Source organism: Lepidochelys kempii, chromosome 2, assembly GCF_965140285.1.
Source record: "Lepidochelys kempii isolate rLepKem1 chromosome 2, rLepKem1.hap1, whole genome shotgun sequence".
Lineage (NCBI taxonomy): Eukaryota > Metazoa > Chordata > Testudines > Cheloniidae > Lepidochelys > Lepidochelys kempii.
In genome coordinates this window covers 105,018,032-105,036,097 of record NC_136381.1, presented here as the reverse complement: position 1 = coordinate 105,036,097, position 18,066 = coordinate 105,018,032, and the positions used below count along the sequence as shown (strand labels likewise).

The following is an 18,066-nucleotide window of genomic DNA, read 5'->3' as shown; positions in this document are numbered from 1 at the left end:
AATAGGCTACCTTGCATAATGACTTAGCCACTCCCAGTCTCTATTTAAGCCTAAATTAATAGTATCCAATTTGCAAATGAATTCCAATTCAGCAGTTTCTCGCTGGAGTCTGGATTTGAAGTTTTTTTGTTGTAAAATAGCGACCTTCATGTCTGTGATTGCGTGACCAGAGAGATTGAAGTTTTCTCCGACTGGTTTATGAATGTTATAATTCTTGACATCTGATTTGTGTCCATTTATTCTTTTACGTAGAGACTGTCCAGTTTGACCAATGTACATGGCAGAGGGGCATTGCTGGCACATGATGGCATATATCACATTGGTGGATGTGCAGGTGAATGTCATGGCTAACCTGGTGGCTGAGTTTTGTGACTTTGTCCTTACCCATAACTATTTTACATTTGGGGACAATGTATACCTTCAGATCAGCGGCACTGCTATGGGTACCCGCATGGCCCCACAGTATGCCTGGTCCAGTCCACACAAGAGATCCACTTCCTGGACACTACAGTGCTAATAAACAATGGTCACATAAGCACCACCCTATACTGGAAACCTACTGACCGCTATTCCTACCTACATGCCTCCAGCTTTCACCCTGACCACACCGCACGATCCATCGTCTACAGCCAAGCTCTGCGATACAACCACATTTGCTCCAACCCCTCAGACAGAGACAAACACCTACAAGATCTCTATCAAGCATTCTTACAACTACAATACCCACCTGCAGAAGTGAAGAAACAGATTGATAGAGCCAGAAGAGTTCCCAGAAGTCACCTACTACAGGACAGGCCTAACAAAGAAAATAACAGAACGCCACTAGCCGTCACCTTCAGCCCCCAACTAAAACCCCTCCAACGCATTATTAAGGATCTACAACCTATCCTGAAGGATAACCCAACACTCTCACAAATCTTGGGAAACAGGCCAGTCCTTGCCTACAGACAGCCCCCCAACCTGAAGCAAATACTCACCAACAACCACATACCACACAACAGAACCACTAACCCAGGAACCTATCCTTGCAATAAAGCTCGTTGCCAACTGTGCCCACATATCTATTCAGGGGACACCATCAAAGGGCCTAATAACATCAGCCACACTATCAGAGGCTCGTTCACCTGCACATCCACCAATGTGATATATGCCATCATGTGCCAGCAATGCCCCTCTGCCATGTACATTGGTCAAACTGGACAGTCTCTACGTAAAAGAATAAATGGACACAAATCAGATGTCAAGAATTATAACATTCATAAACCAGTCGGAGAAAACTTCAATCTCTCTGGTCACGCAATCACAGACATGAAGGTCGCTATCTTACAACAAAAAAACTTCAAATCCAGACTCCAGCGAGAAACTGCTGAATTGGAATTCATTTGCGAATTGGATACTATTAATTTAGGCTTAAATAGAGACTGGGAGTGGCTAAGTCATTATGCAAGGTAGCCTATTTCCCCTTGTTTTTTTCTAACCCTCCCCCCCCCCCCCCCCCCGACGTTCTGGTTAAACTTGGATTTATGCTGGAAATGGCCCACCTTGATTATCATGCACATTGTAGGGAGAGTGGTCACTTTGGATGAGCTATTACCAGCAGGAGAGTGAGTTTGTGTGTGTATGGGGGTGGGGGAGGTGAGAAAACCTGGATTTGTGCTGGAAATGGCCCACCTTGATTATCATGCACATTGTAGGGAGAGTGGTCGCTTTGGATAAGCTATTACCAGCAGGAGAGTGAGTTTTTGTGTGTGTGTTTTTTTGAAAAAAAAAAAAAGGGGTGGGGGGGTGAGAAAACCTGTATTTGTGCTGGACATGGCCCACCTTGATTTTCATACACATTGTGAGGAGAGTGGTCACTTTGGATAAGCTATTACCAGCAGGAGAGTGAGTTTGTGTGTGTGGTTTTTGGAGGGGGGTGGGGGGGTGAGAAAACCTGGATTTGTGCTGGAAATGGCCCAACTTGATGATCACTTTAGATAAGCTATTACCAGCAGGAGAGTGGGGTGGGAGGAGGTATTGTTTTTATGGTCTCTGTGTATATAATGTCTTCTGCAGTTTCCACAGTATGCATCCGATGAAGTGAGCTGTAGCTCACGAAAGCTCATGCTCAAATAAATTGGTTAGTCTCTAAGGTGCCACAAGTCCTCCTTTTCTTTTTGCGAATACAGACTAACACGGCTGTTACTCTGAAACCAGAACTATTATATGACCATCAATCCTACTCTTTATAAACTTTCCCAGTTGTAGTTTGGGAACTAAAGGATAGCTTTTCATAAGTACCTGTGAAAGTCAGGAACACGAGTCCCATTGACTTTCAGTGGGATTTGTACTCCTAAATCCACTAGGTGCTTTTGAAAAACTTCTCCTTACACTGGTGAGTGAAAATGAAGAAGGAAGAATTAAAGAGTCAGATAAAAATGTATGCTATAAAAAGACATTCTTGGGCAGGGACCAAACCCTGTAACTGCGGTGTCATAGTTAATCATGTGTTTTTTCTAACACATAAATTAAATTTCTCCTGCTGCCTAAATCAACAGCCAGGGAGCAAATGAGACAGGCATTGAACAAAACTGCACTAAAGTTTTCAGGATGTTTATTTGGGTCTCACCCAATACAAACATATACTACTTGAATACACATATTTCACCCTTTGATAAAATTAAAATAATTTTAAAGGTACTTCAGAATAACAATATTTTTCACTTCTATTGCATCTTCCATCTAAGGATCCCAAATTGCTTTACAAACAAGAATTAAGCTTCACAACAACCTGGGTAGGTAAATAAAATCCAAATTGGTAGCACAAAGTTAACAGTGATCTGCAGAGGAAATTAAAAAATGGGTCTGTGGCTTTTTTTGGCTCTTTAGATATATAACAGGAGGCCTACAAGGTGTTTTTTTTTTCCAGTCATTTTTTCTGCTTGGTTTTTTTACTTCAGAAATATTAGGAATATCACACATGGTCTTCTCTGGTATTGTTGGAAGACTGTGGCCTCGTCTACATTGGGATTTGCCTCAGTTACAAGTAATCTGTGGCCTAGCATAGCTGTACTGCTGCAAACCCCTAGGATAGGCAGGCAAAACCACCACAAGGCACAATTTGCACCAGTGCAGCTTACCCCAGTTTCAAACAGGGGTAAAGCTGCAGTGGTGAAAATCATGGCTTATAACAGCACTGCTGCTATACCACAAATACACTACGTGTTTGCACAGGAACAGCTATGCCAGCTGCTGGCCACTGATGGCTGAAATCCCAGTGTAGACAAGACCTTAGGGTCTCAAATGTGTGTTGTGCATTCTCATTCTGTAGCTAACGGGTCAGAAGTGCTGAATTTTAATAACAAAGATCTCCTTCCTCCCATGTGAAATCCTGACCTCGCTGAAATCAATAGCAACATTCTCACTGATGTCAATGGGACGAGGATTTCACCAAAAGAGTTTTAAACAGACTGACTAAAAATGTAATCCCCTCTCAGTTATTCAGCTTTCCTTTTCTTGTAATGCCATAATCCTCCTATTTGTCTGTCATCCACAAAATTTCAGGGAAATAAGACCAGAATTTCCAATTTAAAAAAAATCAGCATAAAAAAATTGGGAAAAAGCTTTCAGGCCTCCATTTTAATTCTGCTGGCCACCTCTGCAGCAAGCTACCAACAAACCCAAGATTTAAAAAAATGTCCAAGTCCACATTTAGGTGTTTAAACATGGTTTTAGGAGCCTGACTTAAAGCAATCAATCATTTTTGAAAATCTTGGCCTCTCCCCCTTACATCGCAATTCTTTGCTATAACCACAGGATCATACATTCTCGCTAAATGGAAATACCACAATTGCACACTTCCTAGAAAAGGGTGGGGATGTTTTAAAAAAATTAACTATATAATTATAAAGAAGTGAAAAATATATTCTGCTTTGATGGGGATCAAGTTTATTTTTACCTCTGGTTCCTGTTGTGATACAGAATTTTCATTTCAAAAGCTTTGGCCCTCAGTGCAATCTTATACCCAATTCTGCCCATTCCAATGATACCAAGAGTAGCCCCGGTGACTTCATCTCCCAGCCAGTCAGCAGCAAAACACTCAGTGTCTGGGGAAACTGCCATCTGACAGCCTAAAATGAAAAATACTGAATGAGAAATTGATTTGTTTCAATATAGTGCAACAAAATGCTAGAATGTGGCCTTTAGGCATTACTACAACATAAGTGGTAAATAATTATTAAGAATAGAAAGACACTGTTTTAATGGGCTTTGCTCTTTTCCCCCCTTCCAAGTATCCTATTTGAATCTTGAAAATATTGGCTTTCCCTGTTATGTTGGGAACCTACCCCCTGTGCTATTGATTCTCCAGTTAATACAGAAAGACTCTTGCCCCTTAGGAAGTCTCTCCCAGACTTTGACCTGCATATACCCTTGCAAAAAAAGTACTACACAGACACGGTGGTGCAAGTAGGAATAATTTCTTGCTGGTATTGCATTCATGGGAGGGACACAAGGGGGGGCATGTGACCTCCCCACATGACACTCCTGTGACTCCTCCATGCCCCGCCCCCAGCCCAGGGGCCCCATGCTCTTCCCGTCCCCTCAGGCACCCCCGTTTGTATGTAGAAACATCAACATGCTTAACTACTCATGTTCCCCCCGAATGTGTAGTATTCAGTCTGTTTATATGGAATCTGGAAGTTGGGTGAGGAGCCAGTTCAGCATAGGTATGACTTGTTAAAAGACAAATTTTAAATAGAACTGTATCCTAAACTGTTTTATGGTATTGTACCCAAACATTGCATTTCAATGGGGGATTCAACTTCCTTTATAGGGACAGACTCCTGAAACTCTTACCAGTCCATGACAGTGGTCCACAGTCATACAGATAGTCCCATTGAATGGGACTGATCAAATGATTAAGGGTTTACAGGATTCGGTTCCAAGTTTGTAAATTGTTCTGGATGAAACTGACAATGCCTGAGCTGTCAGATCAGAAGGAGCTTCATTCAAATAAAGGTGGGCAGATGTGTGATAAGACTTAGCTCTGTTGCTAAGATGAGGAACATATTTTCAGCAAACTTCTTGGCAGATTCCTGAGGGAGCTGGCGTACGGCCATCAGTATAATAATATTCACTTATAGTTCTCTCACCCACAAAGCTGGAAAATGAGTCATTTGTTTTCTTTGTTTTGCTGCTCCAGTTCCAGTTAACAAAATGCATGTTAGACTAGTTTGGCTTCAAAGAAGAATTCTGTGTACACTGGGGACAACACCTGATTCCTGTCAGGCTGCAGAACTGGGCTGACATCAGAATCCAAACATCCTCTGGTCAGTGCAAGCAGAGGCATTCCTCTGATGATTTGGACTTGATGTGATGCCGTATGGATGTCATGGACAATTCAGACCAATGGGGAGAAACAGAATCAAAAACACTGTTTAAACACCTTCCACCCCCATGCGCTCCCTAGCTGCGTTCTGCACCTTTAAGGAGCAGAGCGCAATCCCACCCCACCCCCCAGAGGGAGGGGCTAGCCCCAAGTCTTTCCGATACCCCGTATCAGCTAAAACTCACTTGCCGGTACTGTGTACTTGGAGGGTAACACCTTACTTGCCCTCCTGACACTATTCTACAGCCCTGGTCAGAATACTATAGTTCACAATAGTAATAATGCAGGGTTTAGTGTTATTAATGGAGAATAATATTGGATGTTTATGTTGTTATTTAAAACAAGGACAGCTTATCATGTTCACCTCTCCTGCTCTCCCTGGAAAGGAGATTTATTTTCTTTGAGAACATTTGTCAGTAATTTACCTAAAGAATCCTAGATTGTCAATTAACCGCTAATGCTGGTTATAGAGTAAACAAAAGTGATCTTTATTTGCAGAACACAGAAAAGAAAAGGAGTGCTTGTGGCACCTTAGAGACTAACCAATTTATTTGAGCATGAGCTTTCGTGAGCTACAGCTCACTTCATCGGATGCACGAAAGCTTATGCTCAGATAAATGTGTTAGTCTCTAAGGTGCCACAAGTACTCCTTTTCTTTTTGCGAATACAGACTAACACGGCTGTTACTCTGAAACAGAAAATAATGACTGTCACACATGCTGCCTGCTAGCCTGCCAACAGGGCCATAGAGCCTTGTTACTAAAATCCACCTTCTCAGACATTCCCAACTCTCCCAAATCATAAGCTGTCCATTGTGAAGCCTGTAGTGCAACTAGTCATGCCTAAAAATAAAATCTCAACTGTGCTAGACTCACAGCTGCCATGTTCTGTGCAGCTCCATGTGATACAAGGGAGAACAAGTCACTGATCTCCCCCTTCATGGTCTCTCTGCTCCCCACGCAGTGGAAGCAGGTCTCAGGGGCAGCAGCCTGTCTCACTGGAGCCCCTAAGAAACTGGTTGGAGAGTTGGGAAGCAGAGCTGGCTAAAGGGAACCAGGTTAATGCGGGAGAGGGAGTTCAACCAGGAGAAATCCTGGGGTAGCTTGAAGGTTGCTGGGGAATGAAGGGGGAATTGGTGAGGTAAACTAGAACAGAAGCTCAGAGATCAGGAGAGCTTGCAGCAGCTTCCCAAATTGTGCCCCTGATTCCATTAGCCTCTCCAGTTCTGCCCCTGTCCGGTCCAGACTCTTTTCTATGTGAATGTTAGACCAGCACTGCCTAGCCATGGTGTGGGCACAGGGCCATTAGTTATTCTGAGCTCCTTCTGCAGGTACTGAACAAAAATGTGGAAGGTTCATGTGATAACCATGGTAATTTTTTTGTTTGTTTGTGTGATGAAGTGGTGGATTTTTAAACCAAACATAATATTTATGGCTCTGGAGGAAGGTTTGCCATTATATGACAATAGTTTAAAGGGAGGTCAAAGGTCAAGGTTTAAAACTAATGGCCCAGATTTTCATAATTGATTAGTGATTTTGCCTGCCTAACTTGAGACACTTTAAAGGGGCCTGATTTTCAGAGAGTGGTAAACATGTGCCGTCTGTGTATCAGGCCCTTTAAAATTTCTCATGTAGGGTACCCAAAATCACTAGTTACTTTTTGTCAATAACACTATATTGCCATTACATCCTAAAAGAAATCCCTTACTGCCAAACATTGGACAACTTAAAATATTGTTAAGTGTTGAAAATACATTGTGGGGAAAGGGCATGAAATCTATGTCCGCACTTGTTCTGGACATAGAAATCCAGGTTCTAGTGTGAACAGCGAGCCCTGGCCATACACTACAAATTGACACTGGGATCACTTAAACAGAACTCATTGACATTTTCCTCAAAGATTTTTCAACATAGTTTCAACTAGATGTGTTATAAACATATAGACAATATCCCAAACTAGCCCTTACTATTAAAGACAATGAGGTTTTAGTATTTTAAATGCTATTGTTCATCATCCAAATACATTTTCTGTGGTTTAAACATTCACAGTTTATTACAATGGGAATAGTTTTAGGAAAATTCAAGTTAGCGGGAGATACAGCTCATATGATTTCTGGAAATACGCATAAGATATAAAAAGAAAAGGAGTACTTGTGGCACCTTAGAGACTAACCAATTTATTTGAGCATGAGCTTTCGTGAGCTACAGCTCACTTCATCGGATGCATGCCGTGGAAACTGTAGCAGACTTTATATATACACAGAGAATATGAAAAAATACCTCCTCCCACCCCACTGTCCAGCTGGTAATAGCTTATCTAAAGTGATCACCAGGTGGGCCATTTCCAGCACAAATCCAGGTTTTCTCACCTTCCACCCCCCCCCCCCCCCCACACACACAGATTCACTCTCCTGCTGGTGATAGCCCATCCAAAGTGACAACTCTTTACACAATGTGCATGATAATAAAGTTGGGCCATTTCCTGCACAAATCCAGGTTCTCTCACTTTGGATGGGCTATCACCAGCAGGAGAGTGAGTCTGTGTGTGGGGGGACGGAGGGTGAGAAAACCTGGATTTGTGCTGGAAATGGCCCAACTTGATGATCACTTTAGATAAGCTATTACCAGCAGGACAGTGGGGTGGGAGGAGGTATTGTTTCATGGTCTCTGTGTGTATATAATGTCTTCTGCAGTTTCCACGGTATGCATCCGATGAAGTGAGCTGCAGCTCACGAAAGCTCATGCTCAAATAAATTGGTTAGTCTCTAAGGTGCCACAAGTCCTCCTTTTCTTTTTGCGGATACAGCCTAACACGGCTGTTACTCAGAAACCTGTCAGAAGATATAAATGTTACCTTCCACCAGCCTTCTAGCAGATGCCAGCAGCAAAGCCATTCCAGTGTCTGCTGTGGAGCTGGAAACAGCATGTGGAGCGTTAGCCATTTTCACTCCAAAGCTAGAGATTAGTTTCAGATCCAAGTGGTCCATTCCTGCACCGGAATTTGCAATCACCTTCAAGTCAGGCAGGCTCTCGAGGAGTTCCCGGTCAATGATTGGTTTGTGCCACCACAAATAAATAGCTTGGACCTTTTTGCTCCAATGTTTTTTGTTTTTGAGAAATTCCTTCATGGTGATAAGGTGAAAGTGTTTCTTCAAGAATTCCACATGAGCTTCCAGCACACCACATACACCGCCCACCTCATTAACCAAAAGCACAGGCAGCTCTCGCTGTTCCATGATCTGCAAGAGGAAAGAAAACAAGTATTGCTACATAATGTCAAAACATTTTAAAGAACCATTCAGCAGGATCTGCATCATTGCTTTGCTTTCTTGAACCCTGACAGCTACAGGAAGAGAACTTGTATACCTTTAAGCAGTCAGGATGAGCTCTACCCTGACATCTGGAAGTGAATTGCAACAAGTTGTGGAAAAGAACTTCAAGGGCTGATCTTGTTTGCATAGGCACACCCACCCCGCCTAGCATGAGCCCACAGCAGCCCAAATGGTCACTTTGGCTGCTGTGGGATCCCCAGTTTCTCTATTATTGGGGCAGTGTAAGGGAACTCAGCCGGGGCTCATCCCGCGTCGGGGTGGTGGGGCACCACACAGCCTCACTACACTCTCTGCTGGGTTGGGGAATACCCAGTCTATGGCCCAGACCTTCAGGCTGGGCCCCGCAAGCAGTTCAATATAAGCCCAGGTCCTGGATCAGAGCGGGGCCGCAAACAAACAGTCAGAAGCTCAGGCCCTCAGGCAGGGGCTGAGCAAAATAGTTCCCCAGCAAACCCCAGGCCCCTAGCTTTAGCAACCAGGGGGAGGGGGAGACTGCCACCCGGGAGGTGGGTGGCAGGGGGGACGCAGGCCCACCCACTCCACTGCGTCCCAGCCCGGGGCCCTAGCAGCGGCCTAAGACCCACTGCTGTGTCAGTGGGGATCCAACACACTGACATTAGCTCAGGCAGTGCTGCAGCCAGAGTAGGGTCAGCTGCCCCCAAGCTACTTCCGGACTCCCCCTTGTAGGGTGCCTGGGTCAGGGTGGTGTCCTCCGAGGGTTCCAGCACCATGGGTTCCCCTGGGTCGCCGGCGAGGGGTAGGCTTGGCAGGTTGTAGCCAGACAGCCAGCCCCCGCCCCCGCCCTCAGACCAGCATTGCTGGAAACACAGGAGGAAGCCGGAACAGGGCACTTAACATATATTCCAGCACAGCCTTTGAAGCTGTGAAACCACAGGTGTGCTGCTACAATGTGCCTCTGGGAACTGATACAACGATTAAGCTCACAGCAGGCAGAGGCCCTGTGACAGACATGGCTCTTAGCCCCAACTAAATAGCGTGATGCACACACACCAACATCCTAGGTGGGAAAATATGTACCCTGATAAAAGAAATGTCCAGTAGTCGAAACTTATTGTTTCTCTCCCTTGCAAGTGTAAACTACTCTTGCGAAAGCTGGTGTCACCCAGACAGACCAGCCTCAATTTGGCATAAGAAAGGAGAAAGAGAATAAAGGAGTACAGAGGTATAAGTAGGGGACCTACAGCACCATGATTTTTGAGTGCTTTTCACTATCTATCTGCTGGTCAGATAAGTGACAGCCTCCCAAGGCTTCTGCAGCTAAGAGGGTCCCTAAGCCTTGTCCCTTATTCGTCTTTCCGCAGAATTGAGTGACCGATCCTGGCTTGGCACCGCTGGAATCGAGAGATGCAAGGAGGGTAAGAAGCACCCACACCTGATCTCCTATCTTTAGTATACACATATTTTGAAATAGAGCTCTATACTTTGTTTTCTTTCTTTGGGATTGTGGCTTCAGTTTTGTAACTTGTTTGTGTGTGTAACATCTCTACATTTAAATAAGTAGGCACTAGCAATTTTGTAACCACATGATTAGAATCTAGCTTAATAAATTTTGGTAACCATTTATGCATAAGCCTGACTTGTTTTCTCTGGTTTACTGTAAAGCAGCCAACACAATTAAAGAATCTCAGCCGTTTGGGCTCTAAAGCCTGGCCATTAGGTGAGAGTACTAAGAACCTAGCGTTGAGTTGTGCCGCCTCCACGGGGCAAACTCTTGGGGCACCTGTCAGTCAATCCTGGCTGCCCGCTGCGAAGGAGCTCTGAGCTCTAGCAGTTAAAGTCACGGGTGTGGAGAGGCTCTTAGTGCTGCCATTGGGGCAACTGTCAGTCAGTATTGACTGCCCGCTGCGAAGGAGCTCTGAGCTCTAGCAGTTAAAGTCACGGGTGGTTAGGACCTTGGGGCATCCGTCAGCCTAGCCCGGGCTGCCCGCCGCGAAGGGACAGTGCGTCCTAGCGGTTAAAGTCACGGATGGTATAAACGGGCATAGCTGGCACCTCACCAAACATCCTTGGCCGTCGGCTAACACAGGTCCTCCGTGCATTGGTCAGTGTCAGGCATTGGCCGGTCTAATTGAGATAGTTGCACATGCCCATTCCATTCTTGGTTGTGTGCATGCACTGTGCACAATCACCAGAAACTTTTCGGTTAGTGGTATCCAGAGACGACGCATGCCTGCTGATAGGGGGATGGGGAGCAGAGTGAGGGCAGACAGCTTCAGCAGTGTTACTGAGCATGCTCAGTCCATGTTAAGTGTTACTGAGGCAGGGGCTGAATATTTTCAGGGATTTTCTCCTTGACCTGAGCATAAATTATAGAAGCAATGATCTAGAAAATAATTTTTATGACATGCTTATTACACACTATTTATGATTACATTATTATTTATTATTACATTATTAATTTTATTACATTATGAAAATGGTAACACTCTTCCAATATTTCACTTTTGTAGCTCGTATCACTTCGATTAAGCCTCCTACATGTTTCATCAAGGAGTACCAGACGTGAAAGAGCATGAAGGTATTTAAGAAGCCAACTCAAATAAAGAGTTCCTCCCACAAGTATTCTGGTCTTGAGCAGGCCAGGCAAACAATGGACTACAACAAAGCTTAAACTTATTCTGCCAGGAAGTCATGGTCACGGGTCTTAGGCTGCCGGGCCCCGCACCTCCCGGGGCCCCTGCGTCCAAGGTCCCTAGGGACGGCTCTGTCTGCTATTACAGAATTTTTTTCTGAGAACCCCCTGATACATTTCACAAACCCCCAAAGGTTCACAAACCCCAGTTTGGGAACCACTGAGTTAGATCCATCATGCAGAATAAAGTCTCTTCAATGACTATTTTTAGTATGAAAGAGAAAACTGTTGAATTACACTTTTTGATCTTAGTGTATGAGCCTTCCTTCATTACAACACATTGCTCATCAAAATCACACTCATATCTGTATTTATTTTAGAAATACTTTCTCTATGTTCATAAGCAGAAGTAAGAAAAGCTATTTGTGTAGAGGCAGACTCTTAACACAGTGCATAAACGCTGGGTATGTCTACACTGCAACTGGGACAGCACCTGTAAGCAAGCATATCTGAGCTAGCTCTAATTGAGCTAGCTCGCTAAAAATAGCAGAGTAGCCACAGGAGCACAAGCTAGCTGCCTGACTATGTACCTATGGTCCCAGGAGTACATACCTATGGTCCCATTCAGCTGCCTATGCTGCTGCAGCTACACTACTATTTATAGTATGCCTACATACATGCGTTGCAATCGCACCTCCTGATTGCAGTGTAGGCATGTACCCACAATGGTCCAGTTCACTGTTCCCCTGCACTTTGGGGAGTCATTGACACAAGAGCAAAGTGTGTGCAAAATGCTTCCCCTTTCTGATTTGGCAGTGCTTTACAAACACTTCATATTGGTGTATAAAGAGCTACCCAAGCAGTGGAGAAATACTGAATGGAACAAGTCAAAGTACATAAAGTTAAGCAGGTGCATAAATTATTTGCTGGATAGAAGTCAGAAATCATAGGGTTACCTGAGAATATTTTGAGGTAAACTAGTGGCAGAATGGAGAGAGATTTACTGAGATACTGAACAACTTTTTTTCTTTCTGTTTGTGACAGACAGATGGATGAGACACTGAGATATATGCTAAATACCAATAAAAGAAAAGGTTTTAAAACATCAAATAAATACTCTGAGCAATAGTATAGAATATCAGCCATCATCTGAGGTATTATATATCTAAACTGTTGCCTGACTATAACCCTGGAGCAAGGACTGTCTCTCTCTGTTTTGTTAGCCCATTGAGCACTTAAATAATATTAAAGTCAATAAATTAAAAATATTTAGGGGTCGTTTGTGCAGAGCAGAAGGCTCCCCCGATACTAACCTTGGTTTGGGGAGCACTTATTCCAGCTCTGCCAGTGCTGTTTGGGCCAGTCCTGTAGCTCCACCTGGAATCCATGCTCCTTTTTGTCCAGTGATGCACGTGACAAACGGCTGGATGAATAAGTCTACCAGCCAACCTTGGGCAGCTAGTGGCTAACTGAATAGCTTCTACCAAAGAGAATGCTTTAACGCTAAACATAATCTTTCAGTTGTCCACCCCAGCGTGTTAAAGGTAAACTTGTCAAGGATATGGCTATTTTAATTTTGAACTAGTATCATCAACTAGGGTCGCCAACCCTCAGGATTTTATCACAAGCCTTGCAATATTTGGTATTTTTCTTAAAGCCCCAACTACTCAAATCAATTGATTATGTGAAAAATGAAAGTGTTTCTAGCCCTCACAGCTACAAAGAAAAGCTTCAAAACATGACCCATAAAAGCTGAAGCACAGTGCAAATCAAAATAATCAAAACATTATTTTTTAAAATTTCATTTTTTTAAAGATAAGCTTATGATTTTTTTGGTGGGGGCCTGACTCACAATTTTTGAATGAATAGGGTTAGCAATACTGCATCTGGAGTTTTAACAGGCTCACAGTATAACAGAAGTTTTTGTATTCAGTGAAGTAAACCTGCAGAATTCCTAATGGCTCTGCTTTCTGCTGATGTAAGTAAACAGAACAAATCTCTTTCACTGACATTCTTTAAACGAAAACTGATTATATAAATAAGAAATAACCTGGTACTTTCTATTGCTTTCTTCCTGACGCTGATCTTGGTTTACCTCTTGGTTGACGCTCTGTTTTACCACTTCTGGCAGTGGCAATAGCTTAAACACAAAATCTCCTTATACAACTACTTCCAGATCTCTGCAGCACACAGAGGGACACACAATCATATGATCTAATCCTTAATCCAAGGTCCCATAGCTGTCCTTACTCTGCCTGAATCCAACCCCACATAGCTAATGCGTTAGAGTATATATTCTTCCTGTGCAAATTTCAGTTGGCTGCGGCTGAGTACATTCACATGACTGTGAGCACTGCCAGCCATCTCTGCCAGGTCCACCCTCTATCAGAGAGTCTCTGGACACTTCAGCAGGAACTGCCACATAGAGTGACGCTATCTGCCAGTCTCTACTTCATCCTCTTTGGCTTTCTGTGCAGCCTTCCTAAACAATGTCATCTTCCCTCCTCCCTGCTTCTGAAACTGAATTCTATGGGGCGCGGAATAGCAGATATTGTTAGAATGTTTTTAGTTCTCTGTGCGCAGCTACACACATTCTTGTGGCAATGGAATCTGATCCAGAATCCGTCCACTATTGTAGAACTGTGCTCCAAAATCTAAGTTTTATTTCTTTTTAAAAAATTGCTTCTAGCCCTAATGGTTGCAAAGATAACCTTCTGAGTATGTAAACTAATGTAGTGATATCTGTGTGAGTGTGCAGAGAGACAAAATGAAATAATAACTCCAAGACAGATGTGGACTGTCCTATATCAATGATTGTGTTAACTCAGAAACCTAGTGATGCCAATTAATATGTCAACACGGCTAATAATTTAATTGCTGATTATTTTAAGAAAAATATCTACCCAGGGTGTTTATCTATCCTTTGTGCAATCGCAGATATTGGGGCATCAGGCAGCGAGGTAGCTTGTTACAGCTAACATGAGAAACTAGGAGTTTAAACCCCCTCCACTCCTAAACTTCAAGTCACCTTAATGTCTGCTGTTAAAATTAAAACTGAATATTTTGGAGTAGCATGAAATAAATTCAATTTACTATTAAAATATATAATACACACAATAGTAGACTGCTTGTATTATTCATTGCCATTCATTAACATTTTCACATTTCATTCAGTAAAATCCTCACTGTTTTAATTTACTTAGAGCTCATGCAGAATTCAGGACTAGAATGAAGCAGAAACCACTGGGTTTTAGAGCAGAATTTATGTTGTTTGCTGACAAGTACACTAAGCCTTGATGATGTCCAAGAAAGTGGAGCAACTCTGTCAGGAGCTGGGCATTAGGAAGTTTTGTGGACATATTTGTTCTGGGTTTATTGGCTTCTTGATTGCTGTTGCGATGAGCACTGGGAGACAAGGGAGGAGACTGATATTCACTTGCAATCCAGCTGGTTGAAATCTGTATGTGCCCCATGATTTTCACAAAGGGTTTTATAACTTTTTGTAGACTAGGGCAACAGCTAATAGTAACTTTATCCTGGGGCTCGTGGTTTTCAATGCAAGGTCAATGACCAACAAAGTCATCTGTGATTTAAACCTGTCTTTTTTGCTTGTTATTAAAGAAACCAGCAAGATAATTCAGATGGTTCTCTACTGGTGCAGCTTTCTCTGGTGAAGGACTTGGTTCAACATGAGACTAGAACGGGAGGAAAGGGAGCGTGGGTGTGCTCTTTGCATCCTACTGTGTCCAATTGTAAGTCTGGATTTGACTGGTTGTGTTCAGCTAACATTAATTTGGGAATTTTGGTAATGTAAAGACTGTCCTACTAATCCACAGGATTCCTGACCATACTCATTGTTATAATGCCTGTACTGGTTTTCGATTCACCCAGTTATTCTTCTGCTTATTGCACCATGCCGATGGTGACTGTTTCATTATTTTTGGCTCTTACTCTAACCATGGTACTATCTCATATGGCTTCTAGCTTTATTTATGTGAAAGCACATAATTTGAGAATCGACATAGGAAGTGTGGTAATTACATTCTTGTCATGGGTAGTGTACCCTCAGACTAGTGTTCTTGACCAATGACTCATGTCTTGTCCTTTTTTGTGGAAACTTCCTTATGGCTCCCTCGTGACGGAGAGATTGAACATCCTGGACCAGAATCTCTTTGTGAGAGAGGTCTCTGAAAGGGAGGCAGGGAGAAAAGGAGGGGAGGGTAGAAGTAAACTGGAGGGTGTATCCCACTTCCACAGTCCGTGGTGATCTGGGACCAAGCACTGAGGAAATGGGAAAGACAGTTTGCAAATAGAGGAAAAATGGGGTCTGGCATCCAGTGAAGTGGCTTTCTTGAGCGTCCCATCAAAGTGCCTGCTTAGCACCCCCTGTGTGTCTAGGTTTGGCAGGCACTGATGACGAGGCAGCCTACACTTAAAACCCCTACTATTCTTTCTCTGCAGGTGCTGTCAAGGAGCTGGACCAGAATATCTATGGGGCTTCTGTAGTTTGAAGCAATTCCTGGAAGGGGTTAGGGTGCAAAACCCAAGTGACTTTAGGACCCCCGTCCTTGAACCCATGGCGATTAGTGTCACTCTGCTCTGAAAAGAGAGAGGATCCTTCCAATGGCAGGTCCTGCAAAGTTTGTTGGATCGCCTGTGGGAGCCCCAAGGGCTGCAACCAGGAGCTCCTGTGCATTTCCACTGCCAAAGCCATGGATCTGGCCACTGAGACAGCTGCATCTGGAACAGCTTGCAGCAAGGCTCTTACCATCGATTTTCCTTCATCCACTAGCAAGGAGAACTCTTGCCTAGCATCTTCTGGCACCATGTCTTTACATTTTTGCATTCAATTCCATACATTAATGTCATATCTGCACCAAAGTGCATGCTGGTTTGCAATTCTGAGTTGCACCCCCGAGTAAAATAAACTTTCCTGCCAAACAGGTCCAACTTTTTTGAGTCTTTTGATTTGGGGGTTGCCCTCGGATACCCCTGGGAGGGGGAATGGGAGAAAAGGAATTTATAACCCTGGAAGGGCACATAATATTTGCACTTGGTCCTTTAAAAAGTGGGTAGAGAGATGCAGGAGTCCACCACGGTGCTTTAACGGGGTCCCTAGTGGCCTCATTGAGAGGTAGGGCCACTCTGTAAGGACCTGCTGTGGCCAAAATATCAACCAGGCAGTATGAGGATTCTTTTGCTTCCTCCACCTGTTATGCTCAGGCCAAAGGCAACTCTCTTTAACAATTCTTGATGGGCCTTATAGTCATCTGGGGAAGGCAAAATGCCCCCTGCTGAGACTGCCTTGTCGTGGGAAGAGGAAGAGAAGGCCACCACTGGCTGGGGTTGTTCCTTCTCTATTTCTTGACTCGCAGGGTTCTGCTGAACCAGCTCTTGATGTTCGTACTGGAGTCAGGAATGGGTGCTGCCCAGTGAGTAGGTCTCTCTGAGGCCACCAAATAGGAGTGTCCAGTATACGATCTGGTAACTGGGGGAAAACCACACGGATTCCAAAAACACCAGTGGACAGGCATAGGGCTCCAGTGACCTCCTGGCTAATCACTAGATGGTACTCCTGTGGAGGGGTCCATGGTAAGGTGGTGGTGTCTTGAGGAGGGGTAGTGAGAGTGGCTCCAACGACAGGAGAGGTAGGATGTTTTTCAATTCACCTCATACAAGTATTGTAGTGCAATCTCTTTATTGTAAAAGTGCAACTTACAAATGTAGCTTTTTAAAAAATGTACATAACTGCACTCAGAAACAAAACAATGTAAAACTTTAGAGTCTATAAGTTGAAGCATGAAGGTGCATAAGAATGTTTAGCATAGCTGGTATGTAAATACCTTTCAATACGAGCGATAACAGTGCCATGTGAACACCTGTTCTCACTCTCAGGTGACATTGTAAATAAGAAGCAGGCAGCATTGTCTCCCGTAAATGTAAACAAACTGGTTTGCTTTAGCTATTGGCTGAACAAGAAGTAGGACTGAGTGGACTTGTATGAGGTGAATTGAAAAATACTTTTTCTTTTATCTTTTTTACAGTGCAAATATTTGTAACAAAAAATAATAATAATAAGTGAGCACTGTACACCTTGTATTCTATGTTATAATTGAAATCAGTATATTTGAAAATGTAGGAAAACACCCAAAAATATTTATAATAATTGTAAATTGGTTTTCTATTATTGTTTAATAGTGCGATGAAAACTGTGATTAATCACAACTATTTTTTTAATCTAGTTAATTTGTTTTGCATTAATCGTATAAATTAACTGTGATTAACTGGCAACTCTAAATAAAATACAAGAGTACGCCGTCCACTCAGAGCACTGGCAAAAGCAAGATGAGCAGTTCCAGCAACCATCACGGGCAGTAAGAAGGAACAGTGCGGGCTCAGGTTGAGCCCTTTATAGCGGCGACACCGGTGTGCAGCAGAAGAGGGTGCTCCAGCTTCCTCAATGGGTACCACTGAGATAAAAATTTCTTGTGATTGTCCAAGGGGTATGCAGACACCTAAGAGTGGAATGCACATGTGCATAGACTAAGCAAACTGTATAGCTAGGTGCCTAGGCAAACACTTTCAAACATGGGGTACCTAAAGTTAGGGACCTAAATAAAAGTGGCCTGATTTTAAGAGGTGCTGAGCATCTGCAGCCCTGTGACAGCAGTGTGTTTGCAGCACTTCTAAAAAAAAATGATATTTACATTAGTAATAGATTAGACTTTTCACTGGATTTTTATAAGGGGAGAAACCCCACAGTGTCACCAACTG

The 18,066-nt window shown here is 43.4% G+C and overlaps 1 protein-coding gene and 1 long non-coding RNA gene across 15 annotated transcripts in view; one reads left to right on the top strand and one right to left on the bottom strand.

Annotated features, from left to right (window-relative positions):
* Positions 1-13,666, bottom strand: part of LOC140906910 (glyoxylate/hydroxypyruvate reductase B) — a 28,934-nt gene extending 15,268 nt beyond the window's left edge. For 2 of the 14 annotated variants that reach the window (XM_073331821.2, XM_073331825.2), the window contains exons 1-3: positions 12,606-13,606; positions 8,222-8,606; positions 3,938-4,109 (exon numbers count right to left, since the gene is read on the bottom strand). In XM_073331821.2, coding sequence (XP_073187922.2) covers positions 3,938-4,109; positions 8,222-8,606; positions 12,606-12,803 — 755 coding nt within the window. In that variant the 5' untranslated portion in view covers positions 12,804-13,606. Of the gene's footprint in view, positions 1-3,937; positions 4,110-8,221; positions 8,607-10,717; positions 10,894-12,248; positions 12,324-12,605 lie in introns of all 14 variants that reach the window. The other 12 variants (XM_073331829.2, XM_073331831.2, XM_073331833.2 and 9 more) reach the window with 12 other exon arrangements.
* Positions 11,170-16,204, top strand: LOC140906913 (uncharacterized). The gene is made up of 3 exons (XR_012157295.2): positions 11,170-11,238; positions 14,914-15,044; positions 15,754-16,204. It is a non-coding gene; the product is annotated as an uncharacterized LOC140906913 (long non-coding RNA).
* The last annotated feature ends 1,862 nt before the right edge of the window (positions 16,205-18,066 follow it).